General features: G+C 39.4%; 1 protein-coding gene across 1 annotated transcript in view; it reads right to left on the bottom strand.

Annotated features, from left to right (window-relative positions):
* The window catches only part of LOC104586136 (uncharacterized), a 39,603-nt gene that overhangs the window by 10,249 nt on the left and 6,328 nt on the right, over positions 1–23,026 (bottom strand). Inside the window, exons 4-9 of the mRNA XM_010243280.3 lie at positions 9,201–9,932; positions 8,579–8,857; positions 8,285–8,446; positions 7,214–8,155; positions 6,891–7,106; positions 3,100–3,360 (exon numbers count right to left, since the gene is read on the bottom strand). Coding sequence (XP_010241582.1) covers positions 3,100–3,360; positions 6,891–7,106; positions 7,214–8,155; positions 8,285–8,446; positions 8,579–8,857; positions 9,201–9,932 — 2,592 coding nt within the window. The remainder of the gene's footprint in view (positions 1–3,099; positions 3,361–6,890; positions 7,107–7,213; positions 8,156–8,284; positions 8,447–8,578; positions 8,858–9,200; positions 9,933–23,026) is intronic.

Raw genomic sequence — 23,026 nt, 5'->3', positions numbered from 1 at the left:
TTGACTTTGATTTAATAAATCTGAATATTCATTGATAAAAAAAAAAGTGCATCCGAATCCGATCGGACTTGAAGACCTGGGATTCAAATTTGAATCCTAACAAACTTGGATTGGATATGGATTTAATCTGATTCTACTATAACTTTTTAAAATACCAAAAAATAAAAATTTAATTACTTTTCAACTTTTATATGTAATAAATTAGTGTAAATATAACATATTGGGTTTATTAAATATTATACATATATTCATATATAATATAATATAATATATAAAATATATATTTTTTAATTATAAATATAATTATATAAAATTTATATATTAAAATCAATAAATATTATAATATAATCAGATTTGGATTTTAATCGGATAGGATGGGGTTAAATCCAATCCAATTATATATATGCATCATCTGAATCCGAGATAATCACATCGGATGTCAGATTGGGCCTCAGATTTTCGAGCATCGTTGACAGGCCTATTTTTCATTAAAATGTTGAATTTCTATGTTTTAAATGAATATACATTTTTGTGAACATTATAGACAATGCCTAGTGAAAGATGGTTGCTGCTTGCAATAGAGCCTAGGGGATCGCTCTAGGGCTCATGGTTTTTATTAAAAAAAAGCATCGCCTAGATGAGTAGGTAATACAACGCTCCCTTGTTGATTAGCCTCATCTTGGCGCTTTAAAAACTATTGTGTAGAAGGACAGAATTGTCATTTCACCATAGTTATGCCTAGGTGATAAGGCGTTCTTGGAGGGTCACTTTTCCCAAACACCTACATATTTGTATGTAAGACACTACACAACATTTTTATATTTTTATTTTATGTTATTAATAGTAATAAAATAGACATTATTAGAGTAAATTATTCATATTGTGGGTTTATAGTATTAATATTTATTCTTATACTAGCTTCTTTTTGTTAGTTTCTTATTTGTTTATGTTCAATTGACAGACAAGTCAGTGACATAGTCTTGAACCCTTTAGGACTTTAAAAACCTGAATTGATAAATAAGAAATAACTTGAAGATTTTATCCAATTGACACACAAGAACAATCAATAGGACTTCCTAGGACCAAAACAAGGGCTCAACCCTTATGTTCTGTATTTTCTTTCCTTTCTTATTCTTCTTCTCATAAATGTGTTGATTTTCTATCTTTTGATATGGAATTTATACCTATTTCATGAGAATTATGGTAATTATTAGTTAAAGATCACTACTTATTACCATGAAACCTAGGGATTTACCCTAAGATTTATATGTTTTATTTTAAAAAACCCATCGCCTAGGCGACTAGGCAACAAGGCGCTCCCCTATCGCCTAGCTTCAGCTTGGCACTTTTGCAATTAGGAAGTCTTTCTAATCTTAACCTTAGATTAGAGAGAATGGATTGAAGATTGCAATCCAAGAGCAAAAGATAAGGTCTCTTTGGGAAAGCCTAACACTTAAGGATATTATTCATCCAAAAAAGCCCCCCTCTTAAGGATGGAAACCGTAATTGGATCTCACGCCCCTCTTGGGCATCTACTTCTCTATATCAAGGATTAAAATATCAATACACCTGGTACCCAACGTTGGATATTAGTGTGTATTGATCTGACTGATGCACCATTTTGTTTTTATGTTTATTTTTTATTTTATTAGCATTGGAGGGATGCCCAAAGCAATAAAACCTTTTAAATTCTTGTGTCTTGGACCTCTTGGTGTATCCATGCATATCTGGATGCACCAATATGGATACAATATGCCTGATACAGGGCGTATTGTATCAATATTTTAATTCTATATCAAAAAATGAAGTTCAATCAGCCCTAAAAGAACAATTCAATTCACACATACCAGTACCTAATAGATCCAGTTTCGAGTGCTAAAACAGTAGACAAGGGAGCAGTGTGATTCCAGATCTATTATTTTGCATAGAACATGTGGATCAATCTATAACTAGTACAATTCAAAAGAAAATTTTAAAATAATCAGATGCATTATGGAGATCTTGGGAAAAAAAAAAGTAAATTGATTTGTTTTCTCTAGTCTTTCACTTTCAGAAAGTTGATTTTAATACATAAATTAATAACTGGTATCAGTTCTTTATTTCATAAATCAGTAAAATTTCTTATATTTTGTTGTTACCAATCAAAAAATTTGTTCCATTCCACACTGTTCAAATGCCTCAACAATTTTCAATTTTTTTTGATAAATGTTCAACAATTTTCAATTTTTATAACATGTTAACCATTAAGAACCTATCTAGCCAGGCCAACTCTTTCAACATCACTGCAAGTTCTTGCTATAATTTCAGTTTCTCCCAATATTGCCAAAAAAATGCAGAAATAATGTATAAAAATATGACATGCTTACAAGCGATTGGAATGTATCTCTAGGAATGGATGGATGAAACTTGAAGAAAACCCACCAAAAGTAAACATATTCTGTTGCCTTTTCATGACTTTCATTGACCCTCTTTTCTGTTATATTTGTGCTTGTGCTCTTATTTTTTTCTTTCTTTCTTGATTTATCTTTTTCATATTTCATAACTCCCCTTTACTGTTAATCTATTGATAACATGTAGTTTTTCCAAGATCCGCACATGCTACATGGCAAGTAAAATAAAGGAGGTAGAGAACAGCAGGAGTGCAGGACCACTTATTAAAAGTTAAAAGTTCAATAAATATGAGGTGCAACGTAAGAAATATTCATAATCAACCTTCTCAGGCCACTTTCATAATAAAGAATAACAAAAAACTGCATGCAATAAATGAACAAGATCTCCTTAGACATGATCACATACTAATTAGGTCTATTTAAAGAAATATGCAGGGAAATTGGTTGGTCACAAAAGGATGGCTTTGGTACATTTGGCCATCCCCATTTACAATGATTTTAAAATTTCATGTCCAATCTAATAGCAATTGTGCTAGTCCACAATACTCAAATCAATATCAGTTCAGATAAGTCCAAGGCTGCCAGTTGCTACACAAAAGGTATGCTTGGAGGGAACAATAATAATAATATAGATACCTTATAAATATAAGTTTCAAATCTATCCAAGCAATAAAACCCACAAAAGTTCCATAAACGAGAAGAGGCATACCTGGCAGGTTTGCAATTTTGCTTCCATCCCATCAATGTACGCTTCACATCGAGCAACCTGCTCTTCCTTCTCCCTCTTTTCTCCTTCAGTTTGGCCAACTGTTTGTGTCAACCGTCGGACTTCATCTTCAAGTGACTGCTGCACTTCCTCTCTAGTAACAGTTTCCATGGCATAACGTTTCAGTTCTTCATCAAATCTTTTCCGTGCAGCTTCCGCACTCTTTAGCCTTTCAGCAAGGGCATTTTTCTCCTTCACTACTCTCTACCATTTGAAGGTTGTATTCCACATTTAGATTAATTTAGTCCACAATCAAAAGGAAGAAATCCACAATAATAGCTATACAGTAGAACCAAGTCATAGACACTTAAAGCATAAACATACTTCGGAAGAAATATGAGCCAGTCCTCGTATCTTTTTAGAAAAAAAAAAACAAGAGTAATGCAAGTTCTAAATATAAATTATGCAGATTTTTTAGTACAAAATAATTGCACCAAGCCTATAATGACGTAGTACAAAATGGAAAGGTACATAATAATTAGTTAAATTGGCATCAACTCAACCCTATGCTTCATTTTCCAGTCTGGCCAGAAAAGCAGCAACTAGAAAATTTGAAATTGCAAGTTTGGTCCTATATTCCACTAATGGGAAGTGGGAAAATGGATGCGTAGGCAGATTGGTGGTGAGTAAATTGAGACTGCAAATATGATAACAAGGATATTGCTGCATTTACTAGTGAGGCCTATCTTTCCTTTTTAATCTTTTATCTTTTTCTGCTTGGGGATCCACCAGTTTGAGCTTGTCTTACACCACAGGTTCCAATCCCAGATATAGGAGGGTTGTGTCAGGTTGGCAACTGGTGCTAAAATTTTTGCCAAACTCTCTTGATCATGGGTCCGAATTTAGAATTGATGGCAAAACAGGATTCATGTAGCTGACCCCATATAGTTAGGATAAGCTTGGATGATTTTTTTGGTAATAAAATAAAATTTATTAAAATGAAAAAGAAATTACAGAGAAGAATGACCAGAAGTCACTGGAGAGAGAGAGAGAAGAGGGACAAAACAGAACTTCAAAGCTCAACACAAGCACTCCAAGCCAGCCTAGCCTCAAAAAGGCCAGAAGAAACCAGAACCCACAGAATCACCCCAATACAAAAGCTCTACAACAGCAAAGGATCCCAAAAACAGCCCAAAGACAAAACTCAAAACCAACAAAGACAAGAACCACCACAAAAACCCCACCAGCATACATCTAAACTTGGAAAAAAGAAAAGAAAACCACAACCATCTCACAAGCTACAACCTTTGATCCACTAAAAACTAATATCTTCTTATGGTTTTCTTGATCTTCAGCAACTTCTTATTTGGTCCAATCCCAAAGAGACTTCCTTTTAGTCTAGTGAAAGCCTTTAAACCCAAAACATTTCTATGTTTTTTTAAAGTCTTCCATTTTCTGCAACAATCTTCCTGGAAACGAGCAAGAAGAGTTCTCATTAATCCTTTCCAGCTCCAGGACTGTTCTTTCCAAGAACTAAGCATCAACCAATGCTGTAGTTCTTTCATTATCAGCTTCTTCCGGTCTAATTGTACTCAAGTCATTACAACTCTCATCAGTCAAAGGTGGATGTGCTTGAAAAACTCCATCATTCTCCCCTTCCAGGCATCTCATATCATTCCTCTATCTCTTTAAACATCTTTCTTGTGAAAGGCTCACCTCCCTACACAAGCAAACCTAGAGCTTTACCTACCTCCGCTGCCTTATCAACCACTTTGTTTAAGTCATTGGTCTTGTCGATGTAGTGTGTTTTATCCAAATAAACTTCCTCCTCAGTTGCCTCACTTAACCTCTCATCCTTGTCAGAAGAGTCATCACCTTCCTACACTTTTTCTTCTTCTGCTGAAGGTCTTGTTCGAGAAGATCTCTTCCTTAAGTAAACCTTAGAATCAGAATCAACCAACAAAAACACTTTATTTCTTCTCCTTTCTTTCTCTCCAATTTCTTCTACAGATTCAGGGCCAACCATAACAGGGTGGAGTCCCTCTTCTAAAATTCCCTCTATCCTTTCCAAGCTTGAACAGTTTTCCAGAGTCACCCTAGAAAATAGAGGAATGTTCAGCTGAACTAGACTCTGGGTTAATCCCACACTGGGGCTAGTAGTGGGATCTGGAACCCCTATGCCTTCACCAACTTCATCTTTCTTTTGGTCAAACTCCGAAAATAAAAAAGGGTCAAGATCACAAACCTTTGAACCAGAAGCTCTGTCTTCCATGACAACTCAGTTTAACAGTATATAGTCAATCAACTCCTTTTCTGCCTCAAATCTCAGGACAATATCCCCCTTAGGCTCCCTCGGTTGAAATGGGGTGAGTTCTACATCCTTGTCTTCAACACACTTCTGTTGAGATGAACCTTTCTCCTCGAGTCACCACCAGCGTAAAGATAATGCGTAACATAGCATCTGTATTCTCCCCTTCCAAAAACGTTTGTGGTATTCTCTTGGACACATCTGAAACTTTCATCCAAATTTGAGCTTCCTGAATTTTTGTCTGAGGCCCTAATCTTGTTAAAAGAAATAGAATCCACCCCGAGTGGATTTTGAGCTTGGTCAACCCTAAATATTTCTTCGAACTTAAAAGACCCCTCATTTAAAACCCTTTTTTCCTTTTGGGACGAGATAAGCTTGGATGATGATGATCTTTTCTACCTGTGGCTCTTAAAAAATTAATAACAAGGTCACTCTCTTTAACATTTAAGTGCCCAACCACTTGTGTCACACTGCCACTGCCTCTTATCTGAACAACAACTCACCCACCTTGTGATAGACAAGCAGACATAGGAATTCCAAGGATTAAAGATAAGCCAATCTCTTAGCCATCCCAAAACTTAATTCTCTTCCTAAACATCAATCCTACATTTAACAAAACAAAAAGGACCATAAAAAATGGCCTTTATGATGTGGTCAAGAATCCTGGGAAAACATTTAACTAGAGAACAACTTTCTAAACAACAGATGGAACTCACTTCATATAATTGTGTATTGTGTCACAAGAGGAAGGTAAAGGTCAACCACCTGTTTATACACTGCTATTTTTAGCACAAAGGTATGTGAGTTGTGAACACTAATTGAATGGACTGAATATCATTTTGTGTTCCCTTTTTTATTTTTTAAGAAAGGTAAAGTATATTATATGAAATCAAAAGTATATGGTCCTCTGTACAATGAATCGCTGTACAAGTACAAGTCATTAAGGACCTCAAAAAAAGTCCACCCTCAAAACGCTGCAGGAGACCATTCAGAGTTGGCATGTCATTGGATTCGGCAAGCAGGGAAAATGGATATGGAGTGTCATCCCATCGGCAATCTATTTGGTGCTAAAGGACAAGAGAAACAAAGAATTTTTTTCATAACAAGGAGGCAGACCAATGATGTCAATGTCCAATTCACGAAATAGTGCATGAGATGACTGTTCACAACACCAATGTACCCAACTTGGATGCAAAACCACAGATTTTAAACCTTCATTTTCCAAAAGTAATCAGGGGCCATTACTTGGTATACTGGTAAAATCTCAGGTAGGCAAGAGTGAGAACATGGGTTCAAGTTTGAGGGCGGCCACTTTGTGCAAAAACCGCCAAAGATTAGGATTGTACTCAGTCTACCCCTCCCAAGACCCCAGATAGATGGGATAAACATTGGGTATAGAGTTATAACCTTATTATATTTTCCAAAAGTGATCAATATGTTGTGCGAATCTGCAGAAAATTTACTGAAACTTCAACTAGTAATTTACCTTCAGTTCATCACGTTTCCGGGACTTTAGCTGTGAAAGTTGTGTCTCTGCCTCATGAAGACGATCCTGAAGATTTTTTTTCTCAGTTGAGAGCTTTGCAATTTCATCATCTCGTTCAGCACGAAGCCATTCGAGTTGACTCTCAACATCTTGTATCTGTTCAGAAAGGTCCTTCTTTTCCCGTGTAAAGCGGTCCATTTCAGCCTTCAATTCAGCCTGCCATTTTTATCAAATGAATCAGCCCTCCTAACCTCCACAGAAAACAGCAACATATGATGGTATTTAACTATCATAATGATCAGTTCAGGCATGAAATCAGGTACCTTAAGACGGCTATTAGTGGCCTCAGATTCACTTAACCTCTGTGACAGAATTGCTTTCTCTCTAACCATATTGGAAAGTTCAGCTTGCCTTTCTTCACGAAGACGAATATTTTCACCTTCACTAGCACATAACTGATGCCAGAGAGCTGCCCGATCAACATTGGCAAGTTCAGCAACCTCCCTCAACATGCTCAGAACTGACCTAACAATTCCTTGTTCCTCATGGACTAAGTATACCAAAATGTTCATATCTAAATCTACTTCACGGCAATTATCTGTACTGCTAGTAGCACGGTCAACAAGCCCTTTCAACATCCTCCCACGATAACCTTCATCATCATACAATTTAAACAATATAACATATAGTACCCTAACAAACCCATGCACTCTGGAATCTCTAGAAAGGGCCAATGTCTCAGAAAGACCAAGTACTGAAGCAAAATCATCTTGGCTCCACAATGACTCATCAGATTTTCCCTCTGCTACCATGTCTTTGTGCTGAAAATTCTGAACAACGGATTCTGAACTAGCATTCAATCTCTGACTACGTCGCCTTTCCAAGACCATGGCTACTGAATGATCCAAAATGGCTCCTTGAGCTATGGATCTTTCAAAGATTTTGGATGCCTCAACAGAAAGGCAAGGAATGGATAACATCTCTATTAGAATATAAATGTCAGAAAAATGATGGCTTGCATGCCGAACCTGCTCATCTATTGCATGCAACTTTTCAGCAGTGAGTCCACTTTCATCACACAAGTAAAGCCCACAAGCTGTTGCTGTTGCTGAGCAATTTTCACTGAGCTCAAAGTCAGTCTCAATATCTCTCAACATTGCTTCAGCAACATCAGCCCAACTAATCACAGTTTTCGTTAGAACATCCAGGACACATGGAGAAACTTCAGCACCCAAACTTTTTAGTCGGGAACGAATAGCTCTCACCTACAAGGTGAAAAAAAACAAAAAAAAACAAGTTTCAAATGTAATACATGTGATTTCCAAATTTCAGCTAACAAAATAATTCAGAGGAAAATATTCAATTTAAGATTTGTGAGGTGTCTGCATGCATACTGCTTGAGGAAGATGCTGGCATTGGGATGCAGCTTTGAATATAAAATTCATGGTTGCTGCAAGTGGTTCATCATTTGAATCTGTCAATAATCCAAAAGCTTGAAATAGAACACGTTCCCACACTTCACTGCCAAACTCCAATTGACTAAGAGCTCCCAAAACCTGAAAGAGAAATTAAAAGATGCACAGAATAAATAATGCAAGATTAAGAATAGTTTGAAGTTTGTAATACAACTAAAAGTTGAAAATCATATCTTAAAAAGGGGAGAAGACATCCAAAAAAACAATACTCACAGGCAGTTGCAGTGCAGGTTCTGCATCTGGCTTTTGAAGTCGACCTAGCAGTGCACAAGCAGCAAGTGGATGCTCCGAATGGTCAACCAATTTTGGTACCAAAGCAACAAGGTCTGGTTGCAGATATTTAGGAGCTTTATCCAATACAAGAGCAATCTTTTGTGCAGATTGAGGCCTTCTCCTAGGCTCTGGACATCCTTGTGGAACAGCACCATCAAGGGCTCTCAGTGAATTTACAATCAATCCCAAGAGCTCCTCTGACTGCTCAGGCCACTTTGTCTGAAAAGCAATTTAATGAACCTATTAATACATTTAAAATTGGCTCACAAATCCATTAACTGACATCTTGCTTGGAAGACCCTTGAATGGATGTATTTAGTGTTGTTTTCTAATGCATTTATGAGCACAAATTTACCATAGAAAATGAACCCATTTCAAGTTTCCAAGGAAAGAAATGAAATCTTTCAGGATTTCAAGAAACCTTCCATCTTTCCAACAATAGGAAAGGATTATATGTTGGATGAGGACATCTATAGTTTATGCCAATGAAAACTATAACAAAATGATTTCTTCCCAGTGGCATCCAAACATGCTATGAACCCATAAGTAAACCAAAGTGTACCTTAGGAGCTCGGATGAAACCACTATCCATGATAACCCCTGCAGTTGTTTCTGGAGGAGAAATAGGCTGTCCAGGAACTGTCTTTTCAGGCATATCATTTGTATTCATGTCTGAGCTTTGTACAGCATATGTATTAGTACTTTCTTCTGCCCCAGAGTCCAACCTCTCATTTACAGGGGATTGCACAGATTCTGTTGCCCCATTTTCTCCACCAGGTTCCAATGGACTTGCAGCTCCATTGCCATCAGGGGAAAGCTTTGAGCTTGTATCAGAAGAATCATCACTAGATCTTCCTTCTGAAGGTTGGCAACACTCAACCATTATATCTAAAAGTAAGTCAATGATTGCCTGCTGCAGGACTTTAACTCCCATCAACAAATTCATCAAACTAGGGGAAGATTCACCACTTCGTGTGACCTCCTTCTTCCCATCATTACTACTTGACAGTTTGGTTGGGAGAAGCAAGCGCTTTACTTTAGCAGGATCATCAAGATAAACACGAAGTCCAGTCAGAAAACCAGCTATTGCACCAGCATCCATTAGAAGCTTTTCTCTTAAAGTAACCTGTGGCCGTGAAGGATTATCTCCATATGTAAGGTGAAATCCAGCTCTGGCAAGAAGGTTTCTAAAGATGTCTTCTTCATCTCCACTTATCCCTTCACTGTCTTCAGAATCAACAAGTTCATCAGGGTCAGTTGACAAAGCATCACAATCATCTTCAGAAGCCAAAACCTGATCAAGCAAAAAAATGTTGAGCATAAGTACCAGCAAAAGAGAGGCTGTAAACATAGTCAAAGCACTGCTAGACAATTTAGTGGATACCCCATAACTGGAAGAATTACAGAATGGAAAACACTAAGTTTTGGAAGTGCACCCATCAAAAGATTGATTTATATCTAAACCATTCCATAACCATGTCTTTTTATTCATCATCAAAAGATGCACTCTTATCAGAAGTTGCACCTCTCTGGGAAGAGATGGTATCAAAAGATGCATCTCTCAACTAAACAAATCCTTATCCCAACAAAAAGTTCACCTCTTATCATCAAATTATGAACATTCTCTCATCAACACCCCTGTCTGAAAGGCAATGGCATCAAAAGGTGCACAAAAGTCCCATCTGTCAACAAGACAAGCTTATTAAGGCATAGAGCTATCACCATATAGAAGGGCCCTTCCAACACCCAACATCACAAGGCCATCAATAATTGAGTTCAGCCCTCTAGGAAATCCATCAGCCTTGAAGAGGCAAAGAAGACAAAATGTCCATAATGCCATTGAGATAATGAACAAGACTGCATGGCCAATACCACGTGTTGCTCAATTGAATGGCATTAACCAAGTCTTCTCAGTGACTTAGGGAAGTAATCACTTACTAATTCGGCTCCAATGAGGAAGCCTACACCATAGTTGACATCTGGAGGGTGTGCGTCGTTGGAGTCTAAAAAGAAAAGGGGGAAGAGGTGGGTTTGGGTGATCACCAAATATTATAAAAGTGGGAAGAAGAGGTTGGTTTAAGGAACCAGGGGATTTTCTTGCTGATGGCCAGATTTCTGCGGTGGAGAGCGAACTTTGGAAGTGCTTACTTGCCACCAACAGGCCTGCAGAGAGTTGCACCATTTCTGAATCTGGGGATGCAAAGGTGGATCCTCAAGAATTCAGCAATCACAGTTGCATCGAGCCTTGAGGAGGACGTTCCTAAGGGGCCTGGGGGGCTAGGGGAGGGAGAAAAGAAAGATGGGAAAGATCAGTCTGTCACTGATGATAATCCCGTAATGGAAAGCACGACCAGAGAATAGGGGATTATAGTTGCTTCCGGAGGAAGAAATAAGAATCAGAGTCATATCGGAGACCATTTATGCTTTGAGGAGGCGTTGGTTGGAAAGCTGGGTGTAGACTTGGGCCGAAGGAACAAGATTGAGAAGGAGAAGAAGACGTCTAATGAGGTGATCAGGTGAATACTAAAAAAATTCGCAGCTCAAGAAATCATAATGTTGTGCTTGTAACAAAATATTTTTTCAGGCTAAAGCTCGGTCCAGTCGGGACAGATCCTACAATGAACTACAAATGGGTTTCAGGAGAAAGGGTGCAAATGGCAATGTGATAGTTGGAAGTGATCAAAGGGGGTCTACGATGCAGGTTCAATCATCGGATCCCCTATTAGGGAAGGAGCAACAAGTTAACAAGGTGGGTGTTGAAGGTGTTGCCTCTGGTGAGAACTTGCCATTAAAAACAAGCGGCAAAAAGGAGGATGATTCAGGTGGCGTGTCTATCCAGAAATTAGTGGAAAGAGAGGTAACAACCGGTAAAAGCTTGGGCTTATTTTTTTGATAACAAGGTGGGTGTTGAAGGTGTTGCCTCTGGTGAGAACTTGCCATTAAAAACAAGCGGCAAAAAGGAGGATGATTCAGGTGGCGCGTCTATCCAGAAATTAGTGGAAAGAGAGGTAACAACCGGTAAAAGCTTGGGCTTATTTTTTTTATAACAAGGTGGGTGTTGAAGGTGTTGCCTCTGGTGAGAACTTGCCATTAAAAACAAGCGGCAAAAAGGAGGATGATTCAGGTGGCGCGTCTATCCAGAAATTAGTGGAAAGAGAGGTAACAACTGGTAAAAGCTTGGGCTTATTTTTTTGGGGTGGTGAGGAATTTGCTAGAAGGGCCTTTGAGGAGTTCAAGAGGAAAAGAAGGGATGAGAAGTTGAATAAAAAAGCTTGGTTGGAAGGAGGCAAGATTTGGGATGAGGACGATTCAGGGCAAGAAGATGCTCCAGTGGATGAAGATTGAGGTCATGCTCATATCACAAGTAGAGGCTTAGTCGGTTCAGTTGTCTGTCTGGTGGTGGTCTCAGTTCTAGGGGTTTTCTTTTCTTGTTTGGGGTTTTTAGTTGTCCTCTGGTAAAGTTTGGTTTTTTGTATGTTTGTGTGGCTTTGGGTTGATTTGGGATGGTTGCTGCCTCTATAAGGGTCTTTTGATGTGCCTCTTTCTTGGGTGATATCTTATCATCTTTCCTTTGTATTCTTTTTTCTCTTAATGAAATCTTTTTTTGTTCTTATTCATCAAAAGAAAAAAATAGTTGTCAAGACAACGCCTAGGTGATGACAAGGTGCCCATGGAGGTCACCTCATTTAAACACAAAGCTATTTTGTAAATGGCACTGTGAAATATTATGTATATTATTTATTGTTGAGATTATAATAACAAAAAAGATAGTATTAAACTAAATTACTCATTTTGTGGGTTTATAGACTACTTTCTTTTTATTATTTTCTTATTTGTTAGGCTTCAATCAACACACATATTGGTGCATGGTCTTGAACCCATGAGAACTTCCAAAACCTAAACCGATAAGCAAGGAAGAAATTAAAATAGTCCAAAAATCCAATCAAGACATTCTTCTTCTTCTTCCACCCTTTCTTTACTTCTTTTCATAGGACAACAATAGGGATGCAACCACTATATATTCTGAATTTTTTCTTTCTTCTTTTTCTTCTCTTGAATATCTTGATTTTCTATGTTTTAATACAAAGTTCGTACTTTTTTATGTGAAGCCTATATAGAATTATAAGTGAGACATGGTTGCTGGTTGCTATGGAACCTAGGGAATTACACTAGGATTCATGGTTCTATTAAAAAAAATCCATCAACTTGGGTGATGCCTAGGCAACTAGGCAACAAGATTCCACCCTGTCCCCTAGCCTCGCCTTGGCGCCTTGAAACTATGGCCTAGAACTTTTGTCCACAAACGCAGAGAATATGGCATTTGCATAGTCCAAAACCCCTCTTACACCAGTTCACCCATGATTGCCTACAGAACTTCCATAAAACTGTAGTCTTATCTCACTCATAACCGAAGAGAAAGAAGAGGAGAGCCCTAGGAGGATGATAACCAGGGACATGGCCTTGTCAATATCTACACCGTTTATATGTTTCCAGTTAATAAGCTCTCCATTTATGTGCAAATAGAAAAAGTAATACTTGGAGGATGGCTCCATAAGTTTCTTTTGAATATCATTGGGGAAGACCCCCCCCCCTTTAAGTTCTTTTTAGGTCGAGTCATCACCAGCCTTCTCAATGCTTGAGACAAGGACTAGTTCCCATAAAAAAAAATGTGACTTTGTTTCCTCCAAATCTATAAACATGACTACATTAATGATAGCCATTGACCAGTAAGAACCTCCTTGGACCCACTCTTCATTCAAAAAATCATAGAATGCTTTAATGAAATTTCATCCCATGACAAACATATGGCTTCCATTAGGTCCAAAGGCATGCCTCCACTATTCGATGGGAGAAACTTTTTATATCACCAACAGGGACAATGTTGTGTTCTGCTTAATGAGAGAATCTTGTATGAAATTTGAGGACTGAGAAATTTCCATTGTTCAGTCCATGTAGTCCAAGACCTCCAGGTACCCTCCTCCTCCTCCTGCTTAATGAGAGAAACTTGTATGAAATTTGAGGACTGCAAAGTTTCCTTGTTCAGTCAAGACCTCCAGGTACGTTTCTTCTTCTTCCTCTTTAAGAAATAATTTTGGGATGAAACAGGGGCTTCGCCTCCTCCTTCTGTTATGAGAGAATCTTGTATGAAATTTGAGGACTGAGATCCATTGTTCAGTCCAAGTAGTCCAAGACCTCCAGGTATGTTTCTTCTTCTTCTTCTTCTTCCTCTTCTTCTTCTTCTTCTTCTTCTTTAATGAAGAAATATTTTTGGGATGAAACAGGGGCTTCGCCTCCTCCTCCTTCCTAAAATCACACTGGTACTCCTCCTTTCTTACTTTTAACAATCCTCCGATATTTCTTTTAGCCTGAAACAGGGTCTCCACCCCCTTAAACACAGTCCACATCGTCCTCTTGGACAACTTATGTTGGGAACAAAACAGGGGCTCCGCCCCCTTATTTTCTCTCTTTTCTTAGCTGCACTCCCCCATTTTTGTTGGCCTGGATGCTAGCTATGGCATTTTATGTTTTATTCGAATGATTTTATTGCTAATAGCTAGCATAGATGTGTGTTGGTTAGTATAAAAAAGCAATAAAGTAGCTTAAGAGGGGTAGGAATATTTACTTTATACTTTCAAATTCCACCGCCTAGGCTCGCCTAGGCACCTTGACAACTGTCCCTAATGATGGATGATGATCTAATGTGTACTGAGAAATATGCAAACAGAAAAGCCTGGAAACTGATTACCAAAAATAGAATAAGGGGCTACCTAATGACTTCTATCGGTCCCCTTACAGAAAAAATACAGGGGATAGAGGCAAGTGTTTACCAACTTGGGCTTCAAGTTCCAATTTATAACCCACCTCTCCATTTTCAACCTACTTATGGTAAGTAATCCATTTAGCCATCTACCATTATATTAAAGCCTTAGGCTCCATTTGGAAGAGTACAAATACAAATATGTAGTGCAAAACCTTATATTTTCTATTATTTTGTATGTATTTGTACAGTACATATTTGTATTTGTACTCCTTCCAAGCTGAGCCGTAAGGACAAATTCCAAACACCAAAGTGACATTTAGCCTCCTATTTGAAGGATTTGCTCCTGGGAAATGATAGGTTTTGGTATTGACAAGAATTCACTGTGCACAGGTTGCCAGACCTGTGTGCTCATGGTCCTTCTAGCCTTTCCTCCCATTCCCTTGAGGATGGCTTGTACTTTTATCTGGGTGATCTCCAACCTAAATCTTTGACCTTGTTGTTGATTAAAATATAAAATAAAATAAAACCATGTAACATTTTACATATAGGCATTGGCCCTTTCTTTTAAAGTCTTGGTACAAATCTCATCCTTATAAACAGAGGAAAGAAAGAGATGTGCTATTCTCAGAAGAAGGAAAAACTAAATGTCATATATATAGGAGTGACCAACTCCTCCCTGTCTGGTCTTCTTTTGATAGTTGTCTTGGGGGAAAACAAATAATTACCATAGGTAATCTCATCCATTGAGGTTTCCAAATTCATAGTTGATTTATTGCATAAAAATTGGATAGAAGGCATTATAGTCTCATGTTTATTCACTGCCATGTTACTAGAATACAAGTTTTTTTTATCAGCAAATAAGACTTTTATTAATAACAGAGAAATATTGAATTACAATAGTTATAGGTTGCAGTACTGCGTTAACCCGATCTACAAACACATACAAACAGTTACAGTTCTGCCCAGTACAAGGTAGAACTATTTGCCCCCTGTTTTGCTAGGGTATCCGCCAACCCATTTGCAGTCCTTTTGGCCCAACCAAACTGAGAGTTGAACCTCCTTGCAAGTATGTAAATTTCTTTGTAGATAAATTTGAGCTTCCAAGGTCCTGATTTGGTGTTTTTAGCCCAAGAAATGACCAGTAGTGAGTCTCCTATTTCTAAATCTGTTGTTCCAATCTGCTCAGCCATCTTTAAACCTTGAAGTAGAGCCAGAGATTCAGCCTGTATTGAGTCACCAATACCTATTGGACCTGAGAAGAGTGCCACAACTTCTCCTAGATGATTTCTAATCACACCCCCTATACCTGCCCTTCCCAGGTTACCAAAGGAACTCCGCTCTCACAACTTCTTTGGGTACATCTGTTTGTGCTACTTCACCCAATGTGCAGTTCTGAATCTTATGGCTTCAATGACTTCCACCTTTGATTTACTTTTTCCAGAGAAGAGTCTTTGGTTTCTTTCCTCACATATAGTCCATACTACAGCAGCTCTTGCTGAATTCCATAAGCATTTTCCTCTTTTCTTCTGTTGCCTCAGGAAGGAGGGGCTGAATAGACTTACCACATCCTGTGGGGGAGCCCATTTGCATCCAAAGAGAGAACACACAATTTCCCAAATACAAGAAACAAAAGAGCAGGATAAGAGTAAGTGGAGTAGGGTTTCACCACAATCCTTACAAAGGACACACACATGAGGAGAGAGGCATTTGTTTGGCCTTCTTTTCTTTAGCACATCACAAGTGTTTACCTTCCCTACGAACACTTCCCAACAGAAGGTTTGTACTTTAGGAGGAATCGGTTTACACCAGATTTCTCTCACTGGGAAGTTCACCCCCAAAGGATCAGAGTGAGTGAGCAAACCGAAGAAAGAGGCACAAGAGAATAAACCATCAAGAGTTAGAGACCAAACTCTACAATCAGTTGTAATTTGGTCTAAGTAAACCTTCTCTAGGGTTGAGATCAAAAGCAATGGGGACTCACATTCATTTTCCCTAAGCCCCCTTCTGAAGCCAAAGTCCCAAGAGAAACTCGAGTCTGAAAGCATGCCAACCCTAGCAACAGATTTGTTTTTAAGGTTTGACAAAGAGTATAGGTCTGGCAATTTAACCTTAAAAGGCAAATCCCCAACCCATAGGTCTTCCCAAAATAAAACTTTATTGCCACACCCAACACCAAAACGGATAAAGTGAAGAAAGGTTGGTAGTACCTCAAAGATTGCCTTCTAGGGGGAATTTGGAGCTGCATTGGAGGCTAGTTTTGCATCCCAGCTGTTTTCTACTTCACCATGAATGCTTTTAATGACCCTGTGCCACAACCTATCTTCTTCACAAGGGAATCTCCGCAGCCATTCCCCTAGGAGGGCCGTATTTTTCTTTAAAATGTTCCCAATACCTAGGCCACCTTGCTCCTTAGGTTTACAAACTTGTACCCACTTCACTAAATGATCCCTCTTTTCATAGCCAGGTTCCCACAAAAAGTCCCTCATTATCTTCTCCAACTTCCTTTCTATTTTCATCGGGATCTTAAAGGTGGAGAGGAAATAAGTGGACAGATTTGCTAGGGTGGATTTTATCAAAGTGATTCTTCCCCCCAAGGAAATATAACTTCTCTTCCACATTGCCAACTTCTTTGTGAATCTCTCTAAAACTGGCTTCCAAAAGCTTTCAGCTTTCGGGCTTCCCCCCAAGGGCATACCTAGGTATTCTAGAGGCCATCTTTTCACTTCACAACCTAGCAAATTTGCCATGGCTTGGATGCCCCCCTCCTAGGTTTATTCCAACTACACAGCTTTTTCCCCAATTCACTTTTAGTTTGGAGGCCTGTTGAAACTTATCCACCAAATTTTTCAGATTCCTCAAACTAGATTCATTACAACTCTCATAGAAAATGATTGTATCATCAGCAAATTGCAAGTGAGACACCACCACCTCTGAACTACCAATCCTCCAACCTTTAAACTGATTTTCTTGGCCAGCCTTGACGATTTGTCTACTCAAAACCTCAGCAATAAAGGTAAATAAGAATGGGGATAAGGGATCACCCTGTTTTAGTCCTCTTTTAACCAGGAAGAAGTCCTTTGCTACCCCATTTAAAAGGATAGAAAAATGTGTCGAGCTAATACATCCTTTGATCCACAGTCTCCGATCTTTCACCTAAACCCATCTTTTCCATGAGATTCAATAGGAAAGACCAATCCACCATATCATAAGCTTTTTTTAAGTCCAATTTACAAATCAAACCTTTGCCACCTTGTTTTTTCTTAGCTGCCACACATTCATTTGCCACTAAGATTTGATCCACTATTTGTCTCCCTTCTACAAAAGCTCCTTGGTTCTGAGAAATAACAAAGGGCAAGACAGTCTTCAACCGACCAGCCAAAACTTTAGCAATGATCTTATACATGCTACCCACAAGACTTATCGGTCTGTAATCCTTGGGGGTTTTGGCCTCTTTCTTTTTTGGCACTAGAGCAATAAAAATTGCATTTGCTCCTAGAGAGAATTTCCCTTTTTGATGGAACTCAACAAAGACATCCATTAAATCATCTTTCAAGATTTCCCAACAATCTTGATAGAAAGCCATTAAGAAACCATCCGGCCCCGGAGCTTTAGATCTACCCATCGAGAAAATTGCTTCATGGACCTCCTCTACACTGAAGGCTCTTTCTAAGAGGGCAGCTTTGGATTCTGGCACTCTATCTCACTATAATTATCCCAAACCCATATTGCTTTCAACAGAGGAGGCGAGGGTTGACTTGAAATGATCCACAAAGCACCTTTCAATTTCCTCCTTTGAGTTTATTACTCTTCCCTCCACCTTCATACTGAGATTTGATTTTTACTTCTTCTCTCGTTTGCTAGGGAGTGGAAAAATCTGGTGTTTCCATCCCCCTCTAGAAGCCATTTACACCTTGATTTTTGTCTCCAAGAAATTTCTTCCTTCCTCAGGATCTCCTCTAGTTACACTTTTAAGTTTCACCTTTCAGCTCTGTCCTTCGTCCTGCACTCTTTATGGGCCTCCTTTTGGTCCAATTCCTCTATTTTCCTAGCTAATTCCTCCTTTATGACCTCGAGTTTTCCAAATTCTTCTATGTTCCATTCCTTGACCTTTTCCTTCAATCTTTTCAACTTCTTTGAGAATCCCACCACTTTCTCTCTGGCCCTTATTCCACCTTCTGACCACCAATCTTTTACCTTTTGCAGAAAGTTTGGAACTTCCAACCACATATTCTCAAATCTAAAGGGTGTAGGGCCTCCAATAAGGTTTTCTTGGTAAAGACTTAGGGGGCAGTGGTCCAAGGTTACTCTAGGAAGGGATTTCAATGTTAAGTTCCCCCACAACTCCTCCCAATCAATGGAGAAAAGGAACCTATCCAGCTTTGAGCACACTTGACTTTCCTAAAGATTTGACCAGGTGAAAGAGGCTCGTAACAAGGTAGGTCTCTTAGTTCTAGTGACTCAATCAAGGAGTTGAAGTGTCTCATAGTTGTTGTTATGGACTGATTGGGGTTGTTTGTCTCGTTTGTGCACCTTATCACATTGAAATCCCCTCCCAGACACCATGGACCCTCCCAAAGGCCCCTAACTGCAGCTAGCTCTCCCCAGAAGGTGTCCCTCTCTCTATATGAGTTCGGGCCATACACATTGGTTAGCACCCAATCCCTTCCATCATGCATCCTCTTGGCTTTTACCGATACTGAGCATTGTCCTATCAACTCCTCCTGACAATCAATTTCCTCGTTCTTCCAAATTGTAAGGATACCACCCGAGGCACCCCAAAATGGGGCAATAGACCAACTTAGACCCCTGCTACGCCAGGTACTTCTTATCCATCTTCCATCCAAATCCGAAAGTTTTGTTTCCTAGAGCATGACTATTACCGATCTCTCAATTCTTATCACATTCCTAATGACTCTCCTCTTCTTGCACTCCCTAACCCTCTTACATTCCAACAAAGAATCTTTATTCCACTTTTTTTGTTTACACCCTTTCCTATTTCCAAGTCCTAGTCTCCTTTCTTTTTCTCCCTCTTTCTATTTACTGTCTTCTCATAGGACACTCCACAGGCTAGCTTTTCCACCTCATTCATTCTCCTTTTTCTTTTTTTATCATCTCTTGCCTCCTTTCTACGATAGACCTTTCCTTTGGTGAAATTTCCTCTAGGTTCTTTTTGTTCCTACCCTTTTAGTTTGGGTGGTTCTCTACAATCATCTTCTTTCTCATCTAACACACCAAGTTCCTTCCCCTTCTCTTTTGTGCCTACAATAGTTCCATTTCCCCCTTCTTCGTTCACAAATTCCTTCTCTTAAGCCACATTCAGGATTACTTCCCTCTCCCTGTCTTTATCTCCTCCCCCATCTTCTTTTCTTGCCGCACAAGGGTTATTATCCGCCACCGGTGAGGTTTCAATAGCTGGATCTACAAAAACCAAAGGCCGAGGATTACTACAAGGACCAATATCAATTGAGTTTTGAAAGTAAAGAGGGGAGGAAGAAAGGATGGTAGTGAGAGGAAGGGGGGAAGAAACTCCTTGATCCTGATCTTGATTTCCATCGACCACTCCAAGTACAATCCCTGATGGTTCGAGTTCAGGTTCAGTAACCACCTGTAAAGCTGGGGGGAGTTGTTCCTCAAGTGGTTCCACGTTTGGTTTGTAGTGGAAATCCATCTTCGCAAAACCGCTACCCTACCTTTGTTCTTGACTTGGTTTCTACTTTCTCCCCTCTCTAAGAATCATCTAAAGGCCTCCCACTTTCCACAGTAGAGTCACTATCTCTCAATTCCTATAGTTCCAGAACTTCCATACTAGCTTCTTCACTAAAGAGGAGTTCAATTCCAAAGACCTCGAGGTCTGTGAAATTACAGGCCTTTGTTGAGTCAAGGCTACCTATACTCAATGGATGATTCACTTCATCCTCTTCCACATCTCTCAAATCCTCCTAGTCGGAGTCATCTTCAAAGTTCCCTTGCAAGTCCCTATTGTACCAAGGGTTCAGCGTTTCAGGGATCGTGGAGTTCTCTTCGGTTGTCATCCTCCACTGTAGTTTCTTTCCTTACACGGATGAGGTGCCTTTTGCTTGAGAAAGAGTGGGGGATACCTCTGTTTGTTGTACCCATTTGGGGGAGAGAAGAGCAAAGAGAGATCAAGGGGGACGATGATAGACCACGATTATCATCTCCCACAAGAGCAAAGGACCTTTGTGCATAAGTTTCTAAAGAGTCACGTGCCCCATCTTTATTAGCATGAACCAGATTAAACTTTTGGACCGGCTTAAGTAAACCCAAATCAGACTTTCCATTTTCCTTTGTAAAATAGGCACGAGATAGCCTACTTTTCGATCGGAGCACCTCAGCATAGGATTTCCTTTGGGCCATTGGATTCCATTCAAATTTTTTCAAAAAGTCTCCCTTAAATGGAAAAGAGTCCTCCTTTAGGCTATTACTCGACTTTTCATCTTCCATAAACTCCTAGTCGACTTGACCTTTTGGGCGGTCCACCCAACTCTTGCCACATGGCCTCCAATAGTCCACGTCAACGTCTTCTTCTTCCTCTGAATGGTTCCACAGACTTACTTCGACTTTCGACGCCAACCACACCGTTCTCCAATAGTCATAGCAAAGATGTCCAAAGTTCTTGGAATTTTTTCCAATCTTACTCCTACCACTTTGAGTTTTGCCACTTGAAGATTTTGCACGCAAAACCCTTCCAATACACCACCACCAACCACTGCTCTCTTGTGGAAGATGTATTCCTGCCAGAGGTTAAAAGGTAATCCCAGAATCTTGATAATTATGGTCTTATGAGAGATGTTCAATTCATTACATGAGGGCAACCAATTTTCCACTGCAATCTAGCCAAGTTTGGTTTCTAGGATTCTGCTCTCAGTCTGAAATTCGGCCATGTCAAGTATTGCCTTACTTTTGTCAAACGGGATAAGGGTGATTTTCTCTTTTAGTTGAAGCATCTCCAGCAAGATTTGCAATAATTCTTTCCAATCCTCAACCTTTGTTTTTACTTTCACGACTTTCCTCTTAACCCAATCCATGCTTCTTCCATCCCACATTATTTTCGAACTGGTATCTATTGAGAGCATTGTTGTGGGAGTAATCTTGTTAGTTTGCTTTGAATGGTTTGTTTTCCCAGTTAAACTCTCATTTACCTCCCTTGATTGTTGTCCTTTCCTCGGAGTTTGATCTTCAATATTCAAGAGCTCCCATTTTTTTCTGGTTGAACTCATCAAGTGCACCTACGATCATCTCCCCCCTGTTTAGCTTGTCCCTCCAATAGGCATACTAACTATTTTCTCCCTTTGCCAAAGAACTCTGTTAATAAAAGAAACCCTCCATTTCTATTCCTTCTATTTTCTACTGTAAATCTCTTCCCATTGTTTGTCATTTCATTTCCCCATCCTTGTATTCTTTCTACAAATAGTAGACCATCTATAAAACCTTTAAACAAGTCCACCACTTTTAAGTCCATAATAATCGTTGCTCGTCGGTCTTCCCTTATTTTCATAAGCTTCTTCCCTCAGTTTGTTATTTCCTCCATAAGGATCTTCTTCTTCTCCAACTGAAGTACTCTTCTCCATTTTGTCGCCTGAACAAAGCTCTCCATTCTCTTATCATGAAAATAACATAACTCCCTTAATTTCTTTTGCTAGAATACAAGTTCAATATATTTATCTTCAAGGTTGTTTCAATTGGTTTGGATCGAAGGATTAAAACATTAATGAAAAAGCTCGAGATTTTGAGATTTTGTTCTGATTTTGGAAGTTACCAAAACAGAATATATGGAGAACATATTCTCTAATCTTGAGATAATTGGAGAGAAATAGGAGAAATTTTAGTTAATTAGATGAGACACGGCTAAAAGAGATAAAGATGAAAACAACACAAAGGAAGAAGAAAACAATTCAAAAGGTATACACATTTTATTAGGTTTGATGTGGGTTGTGGGTGGACCTATTCATGGGTTGGGCTCGGGCCGGGCTTTTACTCTTCATTAACAGAATTTTTGCAGGCCCGAGCCCGGCCCCAACCAACGGGCCTACAACTTGGGCCCAAGCCCAGCCCTCATAAAAAGCCCGAAGTCCAGCCCCAAACCCGACCCTCATAAAAAGCCTGAAGCCCGGGCCCGAGCCCGAAGCCCGACCTAACAAAATGATTGATTTTTTGGTGGCACCGGTGCCTGAGTTCGTCGGTGCATCCTTCATGGTCTTATTCGAGGAGAAAATATAGAGCTCGGGTGTGATTCTGATACTGGTGAACCAACAGAGATGCTATGGTGAACCAATAGAGATGCTGATTCCAAAAGGCTCTAAACATTTCATGGATGAGATGGGAGAGAAAAGTGGTCACCGCCGGAGACAGAGAGATAGAGAGAGTAAGATAACGAGAGAGAGAGAGAGGGGGGCCATGGTCATCGCCGGAGATAGAGAGGACCTGGTTCGTTGGTGGCACCGATGCCTGAGTTCGCCTCTAAGAGTGAGAACGATGCCTAAGTTCGCTAGTGCTTGAGATTGAGAGTGAGGCACCGATGCCTGAGTTCGCCTCTAAGAGTGAGAACGATGCCTAAGTTCACTAGTGCTTGAGACTGAGAGTGAGAATGAGAAATAAAACGATGAAAA

This window comes from Nelumbo nucifera, chromosome 2 (assembly GCF_055504915.1).
Source record: "Nelumbo nucifera cultivar China Antique chromosome 2, China Antique-T2T, whole genome shotgun sequence".
In the NCBI taxonomy this organism is placed as follows: domain Eukaryota; kingdom Viridiplantae; phylum Streptophyta; class Magnoliopsida; order Proteales; family Nelumbonaceae; genus Nelumbo; species Nelumbo nucifera.
The sequence above is the reverse complement of the archived record's forward strand: the minus strand, read 5'-3'. Positions and strand labels throughout refer to the sequence as shown.